This window comes from Vitis vinifera, chromosome 3 (genome assembly GCF_030704535.1).
Source record: "Vitis vinifera cultivar Pinot Noir 40024 chromosome 3, ASM3070453v1".
In the NCBI taxonomy this organism is placed as follows: domain Eukaryota; kingdom Viridiplantae; phylum Streptophyta; class Magnoliopsida; order Vitales; family Vitaceae; genus Vitis; species Vitis vinifera.
Window position 1 is genome coordinate 10,243,226 of NC_081807.1, and position 10,233 is coordinate 10,253,458.

General features: G+C 35.4%; 1 protein-coding gene and 1 non-coding gene across 5 annotated transcripts; both read right to left on the reverse strand.

The window, feature by feature from the left end:
- Positions 1 to 1,436: 1,436 nt before the first annotated feature.
- Positions 1,437 to 1,540, reverse strand: LOC132253574 (U6 spliceosomal RNA). Its single transcript, XR_009465436.1, has one exon. It is a non-coding gene; the product is annotated as a U6 spliceosomal RNA (small nuclear RNA).
- Positions 1,541 to 2,533: 993 nt separating this feature from the next.
- Positions 2,534 to 9,689, reverse strand: LOC100256074 (uncharacterized). 4 transcript variants are annotated; one of them, XM_010649743.3, is made up of 6 exons: positions 9,235 to 9,624; positions 8,019 to 9,043; positions 4,181 to 4,260; positions 3,399 to 3,663; positions 3,007 to 3,287; positions 2,534 to 2,931 (listed from the first exon to the last, which is right to left on the reverse strand). In XM_010649743.3, the coding sequence occupies exons 2-5, from the start codon at positions 8,776 to 8,778 to the stop codon at positions 3,028 to 3,030; spliced, it is 1,365 nt and encodes a 454-aa protein (XP_010648045.1). In that variant the 5' UTR covers positions 8,779 to 9,043; positions 9,235 to 9,624; the 3' UTR covers positions 2,534 to 2,931; positions 3,007 to 3,027. The 4 variants fall into 4 exon arrangements, with proteins under 4 accessions (XP_010648045.1, XP_010648043.1, XP_059591967.1 ...); XM_010649741.3 differs by having other exon boundaries at positions 9,184 to 9,624; XM_059735984.1 differs by having other exon boundaries at positions 8,019 to 9,689.
- Between the last annotated feature and the right edge of the window lie 544 nt (positions 9,690 to 10,233).

The following is a 10,233-nucleotide window of genomic DNA, read 5'->3' on the forward strand; positions in this document are numbered from 1 at the left end:
CCTTGGTACAATGCATGTACAAGATGCAATAAGAAAGTGGTGCTGAAAAACCAAAGAGTGAAGTGCCCAAAATGTTGCAACACCAATGCAAATTATTGTCCAAGGTAATATCCTTCATTCATGTTGATTATTAAACACTCAAGCAACAAAGATACTAAAACTCCTTTATTTATTTTATTGATTAATGGAATTAATATAGGTATATGCTGAGACTTACAATTGTTGATGAAACTCACCAAGCTACTTTAATCTTGTTTGATGTTGTGGAAAAAAAATCATTGGATGTCTTGTAATTAAGTTCGTTAAAACAAAAAAACAGGCGAAATATTTTGAAATTTTAACAAATAACAAATTATGATCATGATTAGAAAGGAAAAAAACTCTTCTTACATAACTTCATCAACTTTGTATTTCAAAAAGGAATGAATAGTTTGTTTTATAAAAAGTTGATCCACTCTTATAGGAAGACATTAGTTTTCGTCACTAAGATTAACAAAATGAATGACATAGCCCGAACGTCAGCAAAGTTCATTGTAGAATAAGTCTATGATACAAGCATTGTCAATTCAAGCAATGGTGACAACTTACAATCACAAAAAAAAGCTCAAGATTGCCAAAGACTAAATTTAGCTTTGCTTCTTATAAGTACTCTTGTAACATTAGTTTGTTTGTATGATAATTTCATTAGCAAAGACAAAACTAGAGCTAACAAGGCATTCTTGTTTTTGTTTGTGCTATTTTTTTATGTTACTATTTTGCTGATATAAGACATTTTCTAGGGCCAAGTTATCTAGAAAAATGTTTATACTTGGTTTCTTTTGAAGAAGAGTAATTTTCTAGAATGGATGTCAATATGTGATCTGCTTTCTGATTGCAGAATCTTCTATGTTAGGAAGGCTTCATCCTTCACACATCTTTTTGTGCTTCAGATTGTAATTTTTTTGCTTACACTTAGGTTTACAATTTTGGACAGATGTTTGTTGTTATGAAGTAACTGGAAATGAGACTTGTAACGACTCGCTCCCAATCATGTAAATATTGTCCGCTTTGGGCCCAAGGGGGCCCTCACGGCTTTAAAACAAAGCTACTTAGTTAAGAGGAGCCTCTACATATATAGCGCCAGGAATATTCTCCTCTATCCGATGTGGGACATCACAAACACCCCCCTATGCAGACACAACGTCCTCGTTGTGTCCCATGGGATTACGAGGCCAAATAGACAAACACCCCTTACGGGGCCAAACAAACCCCCACACTGGGGTCGGGGAGCGGCTTTGATACCATTTGTAACGACCCGCTCTCAACCATGTAGATATTGTCCACTTTGGCCTCAAAGGGGCCCTCACGGCTTTAAAACGCGTCTACTTAGTTAAGAGGAGCCTCTACATATATAGCGCCAGGAACATTCTCCTCTATTCGATGTGGGACATCACAAAAAAAATTTGGACCATTTCTCGATTTGTGCGTGTCATCCTTGCGCATGGGTCATGCTAATCTTCTTTGTATCGTTCCAATTTTATCAGAGAGATGAGCTGAACCTGAACCTTGGTTCAAATCCCCTCAATGCATAAAGAGACATTTTTTGTGATGTCTCACATCGGATAGGGGAGAATGTTCCTGGCGCTATATATGTAGAGGCTCCTCTTAACTAAGCAGACACGTTTTAAAGCCGTGAGGGCCCCCTTGGCCCCAAAACGAACAATATGTACATGGTTGGGAGCGGGTCGTTACAAATGGTATCAGAGCCGATCCCCGACCCCGGTGTGGGGGTTTGTTTGGCCCCATAAGGGGTGTTTGTCTATTTAGCCCCGTAATCCCATGGGACACAACGAGAACGTTGTGTCTGCATGGGGGGAGTTTATGATGTCCTACATTGGATAGGGGAGAATGTTCCTAACGCTATATATGTAGAGACTCCTCTTAATTAAGTAGACGCATTTTAAAGCCATGAAGGCCCCCTTGGGCCCAAAGCGGACAATATCTACATGATTGGGAGCAGGTCGTTACAAGACCCATCTATTCCAGGATTTGCAAAAGTTCAATTGAATCACTAATTGAATCTAGTTCCCAGGTTGCATTTCCTTACAAAATTTTCTTATTAGTTCTATACTGTTATGACAACAACCTTCTTACTAATTCCTTGCATACGCTTACCAACATTTGTTACTTGGATTTTGAAGGTTTTATGGGCTCCATATTGCCTTATTGCTATTCGTATTCAACGCCTTTAATTTATCTCAAAATATTAATGAGAAGACAAGTTATATGTGAGCCATATATCATTTAGACATCATTATTTCCTTTATGCAGAGTTCATGAGTACCTCCATAATTGCACTTTGCCTTTCTTCATTCATGTGGATAAGATCAATCTTGCATCAGTACAAGGGATCTGACTTCTTTGCTACAGTTTTTTTTTTCCTGGAATGTCCTTCCGGGTTTCCATCCAACCTTAATACTCTTATACTTGATTTTCTGCTCTCTTCATTAGCAATCTCTACTTCGTTCCAAGATTTTATTTTTCTTCATCATAATCTTCATCTTGAGGAATTTTTAGTGACATACAGTTAATGGGTTACTAGACAATGATTATGTTAGTAACATACTGTTACATTAAATGACAATGATTCTCAATGTATCTGTCTAGGACCGAAAAATAAAATGCACATACAGTTAATGGGTTCTCTGGAAGTGGAAGACGATATATACTGAGAGGAAAACACGAAAGATAGAAAAATGGAATCAACAAAAGAATAGGCTCACTTCCAACTAGAAAACTCGAACCTGCTTCATCTTTGACTGGAATAAACATTAAACACTTCACAAGAATTTCCATTTCCATGGAGGAGTTGATTAAGATGCTATTGTTTGTCATTCAAGAAATGGATAAACCCAAGTTGGTTGATGGCAACTGGTGGGTTGAAGAACTTTCCTGGAAAAAATATCGCAAGACATTAGATTCTGCAGAGTAGACGACAAAGAGGAAAATGAATGATAGAGAATGTACCATGAGATAGTATTACTCTCTTCAAATCCTAAGATAACCCCCTCTTTCGGATCCGCCGGGGATTCTCTTAAGGAATGACTTCCTGTTGAGCGACCAGCTTCTCCGCAAAGCCCTTCGTCTCCGCCAAGAAGCTATACGGGCATAGATAGCTGGGAAAGCAAAGCATAAGAGCACTAGAAATAACATCATCACACACAGTAACATGACGTTGCGGAACCCATTTTTTAGAGCTGGGTCTCGTTGTCCTGTCCATGGAACTCCTCCCACATTCATCCCAAACACTGTTAAGAGTGCCCAACAAAGTGAACATGTTAAGTGCATTTTTACACAAAACTGAAATCATACTTGCATTGAAACTACTCAAGGAAGGTCATATCAAAGAGAGTTTTTACCTCCAGTGATGATGGATAAGGGAAGGAATATTATTGAGAGGAATGAGAGATAATATAATTTCCTGTTTATTTGCTCAGCTTGCCAGCTATCAAGACCAGCCTGGATTGCTGTAACACGATTGGCTATAAACCCAACATTCTCTTTTAACCTCCTGAGCCGTCCAATTAACTCTTCAAGTGAGATAATATCCTCGTTGGCAAACCATCGTTTTGAAGAGCACTTTTCCTTGACTCTAGGAAACACTTGCTCCCCATGTGCTATTACCTAGTTCCAGTAACATTAATACATAAACAACCATAAGAACATTTGACTAGTACAGTTTTAATTTCGTATTTAGAATGATTTTTGCAGGAGGATTTATTGGACATTTGGACCAAACTTAAGCTTAACACAATCACACTCCTCTGGGTAAGTCTGGCAAAGGAGGTATGAAAAATACAAAAACACCCCATGAACAGATCAGTTGATTTTTAGTTGGTCCGACAAACATCAACCTCCAGACAAAATCTGAAGTGTTCTAAATCTCAAAAACTTGGCCCCATGGTAAGCAGCCAATGAACCCCATGAAAGAGCAAGACTCTATTGGTTAAGGACCTGCCATTGACTCTGACTCTTAATCCAGATTTCCATGGTTTCTTGTCATGCACTTGAGTCCCAAATCACCACTAGAACTAGAATTTACCCATTACCAAGCAACTTAAATCTTAACATGATTAGTAAAATTTCCTTTACATTTATTCCTCCTTTTGGCAGAAAAGGAAACGGATGGACAGATAACTACCTGCAAGAGTCGCTGCAAATTAAGATGCAATTTTGGGAATCTCCTGTCATCCAGCATTTGTTTCTTCAAAGCAAAACCACCTGCAGTCAAGGGAAAGAAATCCCAACTTAAGTTCAACAAAAGAATAAACCATGAAAATTCTAACTGGGACAATATATATCAGGACTTAAGCCCTTAAAGGACCAGTAAGCTGAAGACAATTTCTTTTAAACCAACAATCCAAGCCAACCAGTGAGGTTAAGTTTCTACCCTGGGATCCCCATACCCTAAACCCAACCAAACTGACAATGGAGTCGCTCATCAAGAAATATGAAAATAAGCATGACAAGCCAAAGGAAAATATATAGAATCTAACCACTCAATCATACAAAAATGATACATCTCTAATATCATTCCTCAGGCTATCCTGGCAGATAATAATGTGTAAAGAAAACCTTTACTCATCAAGCAGCCTGCAATTACTACAGGAATTAAAGAAATCACCAAAAGCTTTTATCAACCCAAATCAATATATTTTTTTAGTTGCAAAAAATTTCCAAATTACCATCAGCTTTTTCATTAAAACTTGTCCTCAACTCAATTCAAGGTATGATACGAACCCAAACTCTTACAATATACAAATAGCCAGAATCCAACACATACAAATATCATTAGTACTTGGTATATTGCTAATTATATCATAAAGGAAAGACACAAGAACCTGGCATGAAGGTGCTTAGGCTCATATATTGCTTAATTGGAGCCTAATATGATAGTTCAAATTTCTTTTAAATCGTATTGAAGAAAATAAGAGAACATCTTCAAAATGCAAACTTATTTAAAGTGGGGAGATCTTTTGTGTAAGTAGTCAACCATTTCAGAGTATAACAACAATTTTTTCTATTCTACATAGGCCCTTGACCATTGGTGGAAGGCTAAAGGCCAGGTCATGCCCCTTTACAAACCCTCGAAAAAGAAAAGACTACTTATAATGTAATATAATATAATGCAACAATTCTCATAGATATGCATGCCTCTTTTCCATATACAAGAATTATTCAACTGATGGCCCATGCTTCAAAAATGATTGCAATGTCCAATCAGTGTCTCATTACCTGATCAATAGAAATGAATTTGAGAAACTTCAAAAGATATCATGGGGTCTATTCAAGATTAGGTGATCTCAAATGTTTGGTTTTTTTAACTCTTCCCCTTAAGGCTAACACTCTGCAATGTGATTCCTTAACTAGAAATGTTGGCTTTTATTATTTTAGATTTCGGCTATTGAACTTTATTTGGAATTAAAATTAGTTGCATTGCAACAGATACAATCATAAAAAAAATAGAAATCTTTAGTCACAATCAAATTCTTTATACTAGTGCAAGGCCTCAATCAAAGGTATATAGGAACTTTGCTTCACAGCTAGGTGCACTGAAATGTAAATTCACATTACGCTAACATGAAATGTCTTAGTGATTCATGGTTTGTGGATTGTGTGAAACTTATATTACTAAGCACCAAGTTTTTTAAGACACAAATTTACTATCATGCATAGGCACAAGTACTTAGGATTGAATCTCCTGTCAACATAAGTCCCATTATGTAATGATAATGTACATATAGGTGAAGGTTAGTAGTAATGCATAAAAATTACTAGTTCTTTACTCTCAGCTAAAACATAAATTTAGCTGGGAATATAGTTTTAGTACCCTCAAATTTTGGGCTATAGTTATGATCGATCCATTCAAGATATTCAATGACTTAAACAGATTCAACAGGTAAACTGTTAGGTAGAGTCATTACTTTTTCATTTGTTTTTATATTGCAGTTATTTGGGCAAATTTCTGGCTTCAGACAGCATGTCCAATTTGAATTGAGGAAAACCGGTATGGAAAAACAATCTTGCTTTTCTTCTATCGCCTTTTACCTTTTATGAGAACTATTTTTGACAAGGTGAATGCTTGAGAAAATCATTTAAAACATTCAGCTTAAAATTTCCATGCTTGGATGTTCATGTTGATTTCCAAAGGAGTCTCAAGACACTCAAAGATGGTAGGTTTTAAGAATACCGATTTCTGGACAAGAAGAAAGCCTAAGAAAATAGTTCAAAATATCTATATGCTTTATACACCAGAGTATCTTACAAATACTTATATTTTCTTATATTTTGAGTTCCAGCTTCTCCCATAATAAGGTGCACATGAGATACGCTGATCAGATCCATGGATCCCTACACCATAAAATTACTAAAGATTGTTCAGGATCATCTTAGGAAATTTGATTTAATTTCTTAAAATATGATTCACCTCTTATGTCTATACATATTACTCAACCTGGCATCCAGACAAAATGCAAGGCGCGCTTAAAGGAAGTTAGTGTCTTCCAGTAGTCATGTACCCAGCTAGCGTAAATATTAATTGAATCCCCGTATTACCCAAAAAAATAGTTTTGTAGGTTCACATACAATATTATTCCAAACAACAGCATTGACTAGATTTCTTTGGTGATCCCTGACAATGACTGAAAGGAGGAAGAAGAAACTATCTATAATTTCTCAAAAGTATTCCCGCATAGTTGCACCAATGTTGGGAAAATATAAGAGGACTTGGAATTTGACACAAAATATAGAATGTTAGATTATTGATGAGTAAATTCTATAACATTGTATCAAACAATTAATTTGTCCTGTAAAAGGATTAGTCATGGAAAAATTATGATAAATGTATGAGAACATTGATCATACTTCATTATGGAGAACATTCATAAGACATGAATGAATAAAGGAAAGAAACTAAAAAGTGCTACACAAGGACTTCTGAAGTGTCAAGAGTTCAACATGTGTACTCCACTCTTTAGAAGCATCCATACAATATAAAGTTTCACTTCCAGCATGCTCTGTTATGGTGCATCAATAATCTTATGCTCTAGGTTTGGAAATTAGAATAGAATAATGTGACCACCCAATAAATTTATCTTAGCATTATGCCATTGCATATGTCTAATCATCAATAGTACTAAAAGTAAACACTGCAAATTTTCTCTTCCCATCTCCCACAAACAACAACCTTGCTTTTGAGAGGTATTAATTTTCTCAACAATAAAATCCTTAATTATTTTTGTTTTGTGTAAATCGCATGGTTGGGTTTTAACATTTTGTTTATGGTAATGAGTTTGAACAAGTGATTGTGAGTGATATTGAAAATGAAATTGCAATGAGGTTTATGATGATTTTGTTTTGAGATTTGTTCCTTCTAAGGATAAAGTTATCAATGGTAAGTACCTTATTGTATGGTTTTTATTGTGTTATATTCACGGATTCAGTCAATCATGGAATAAAGGGATTCTTTTTCTTCTTCATTTTTTTGGGTTCTTCTGTTTTATACACCTCCATTTATCTTTCCTTTGTCTTTCTTAACTGTTTACCTACAATAAGTAACAAAAACTCTTTTGTCCAATTACAACTATCAACGAAAACTAAACCCAAAAAAATTAAGAAAAATGTCATTTTCCTCAATCCAGCAATAAATATTTTTGGCAATCCACATCTGTCTTCTCCTAGCAATAAATATTCCACTCAATTGTATTTTTGGCATTTTTCAATACCACATAGAACAATGAAGTTACTGTTTTAAATCAAAAGGACAAAAAAAAATTTAACAGTGAGACAAAAGTAATCACCAAAGCCTTAACCATCTACAAAGTTATGACAAAAGGAATACATGAATCCTAGAATAACCAGACCAGAAAAGTGATTTGATCAGAAAATGCACAAACAATCAAGAGAAGCATTATATGAAAGAGACAAAAAATAAAGATTGTCTAGGGAGGCAATCTGTATTGCCATAAAATGAAACTTACCTTTATCCATTTCAAACTCCACTGAATCCAACTCCATTTCAAGTTTAGTCACAAGATCTTGGAGTTGGTCCACATGTGTATCAATAATGTGAACAACAAGATTTGATACAGTTCTAGGTACAGGATTATCGCCCCCCTCAGAATGATTCATTGTCAACAGAAACTCAAGAACATGCTCCCTGATCACAATTCCACCCCCTTCCTTCCTCTCGCCTCTAACATAACTAGGACTCTCCACTCTTGGGACCTCTGAAAGTAGAGATTCACCCATTGGTGAGAACCCCAACCTGGGAACACGGCCCAGGGACACCGTAATCACTGAACTCTCAGTAATTCTTGCAGCTATTCGGAACGTAAAATCACTCGAGGCAGGTCCCGGTGAATTGACTCTAAACACAAGTGCCCCATCAACATGCCCACAAAAAGGTCCATTGCTAACAAGTGAGAGAATGTCCTGGAGTTTCAAAGGTGGGCAAAGAACATCAATGAGATGTTGTGCAGCCTGTGAGAGTTTCTGATTCCCTTTTGGGAGTTCAACATGGTACCAACAAAACTCATTGCCTGTGCCTTCAGCAAGATCCCATTCCTTGTTATAGAATTCGCCGTACCCATTGAATATATATGCTTTCTTTCTCACGGCACCAGGAAAATGTGTCCGATTATGGCGAGTCTCCTTGAGAGGAGTATCCCCAGAGAGGTCTCTGTCATTGTCCTCCTCCACCTCTCCATTGGGGCTGGGTTCTTCCCGAACCAGCTCCATAGCCTTCCAAATCTATCTTTGTCTGATCAATTCAAGAAACAACAGAAAAACCTATCCACTAGATCCTAATTCAAATTTGGCACCAAATTCCAGATTTCAATGGATTGAAATTTTTCGACAGCCAAACAATCAACTGCAACCCTTTCTACCAAATCAAACCCAGTTCAAATGCCTCAAAACAATGGGAAAAAAGGCCCCAAATCGGAATCACAAATCAAACCAGCAACAAATCCACCAAGATTTCAATTTGCCTATTCACGAATTCCTGAAATATCATTCAAAAACCAAATCTTTCAGCATCCTACCCACCAAAAGCATCAACACAGAATTATTTCCTAAGTCAAACCCATTTCCATTATCACCCAAAAACGACAAAAATCAATGGAAACCAACAAAATGCTTTACCTTATACTCGTTGGAAATCTGCATGCCAGGCCTGGACTAGAAATAACTCACCTCACAATCAGGCAGGTCCACCCGTTGTTCTTGGCCAGAGTTGTTCATCAACCACAAAACAATTCCTATATGGATTCAAGCAATGTCAAACAAAAAGAGTTGAAATTTAACAGAAAAATAAAATTAAATGGTGGGAACAAACAGGAAAGATAAGACGAGACGCATTCCTCAGGAAGTCCAGTTGCTAGGAAGCTTCCTCAACCACCCTTCATTTTTTTTTTTTTCAATTTTTTCCTTTTTTAAATTGAATTAATAATTATACTTTCAATCATGAAGGAAATCTTCTACAAATTAATGATGAAAATTCTTATGTGAACTACTTCTATTTCAATTTTTAGAATTTTTTTTAAAAAAAAACAAAAATATAAGTAAATAATGACTTTTATATGATAAATAATAATATTTTTTTTATTTAAATAAATATATTTCTAGAAGCTTGTAATGTATAGAAGGCTTAACAGATGTTTGAGAGGAAAAGAAGGAATCGGCTATATAGAGAGATGGATTTATGACCATTGACTCTTGAGGTTATCCTTTTTGTTAATTTTCCTAATTTGTCTATTTTTTATATTCATAATTTATTTAAGAAAATATTTTTGATGTTGACTGGATTTTTTTTCTATATTTGTTTTATAGCATGATTGCATCTCTCAAATTGCCCTTTTTAGTATGTATTTAGAAGGTGGTGTCGGTTTCCTGGAAAAAATACTGTTTGACAGATATAATTAAGAAAATAATGAAAAAAAAAATTCCTCAATGCCAGCCAAATAATACTAATTTAATTGGATTTCTAAATTTAATTCTTTTTTTCTAAATTTTAAATTTTGTTTTTAAATTTAATAAAAATTCTAACTTTTACAATATTCACGTGGCCACCGAATATAAAATAAAATAATAAAATGATAAGATTTAGGGAGATATCGACATCATTTGATAACTCTTTTCAAGAACAATTTTTTATTATCTAAAATAATAAAAACATATTTAATAATCAGAAAA

What these genes read in the sequence shown, in the direction of transcription:
- LOC100256074 (XM_059735984.1), bottom strand. Translation starts at nt 8,778, where the DNA reads ATGGAGCTGGTTCGGGAAGAACCCAGCCCCAATGGAGAGGTGGAGGAG. An exon ending in GGAGTTTGAAATGGATAAAG is followed by an intron (nt 4,261 to 8,018) that starts GTAAGTTTCATT and finishes CCTTGACTGCAG; the next exon opens with GTGGTTTTGCTTTGAAGAAA. An exon ending in ATTTGCAGCGACTCTTGCAG is followed by an intron (nt 3,664 to 4,180) that starts GTAGTTATCTGT and finishes TACTGGAACTAG; the next exon opens with GTAATAGCACATGGGGAGCA.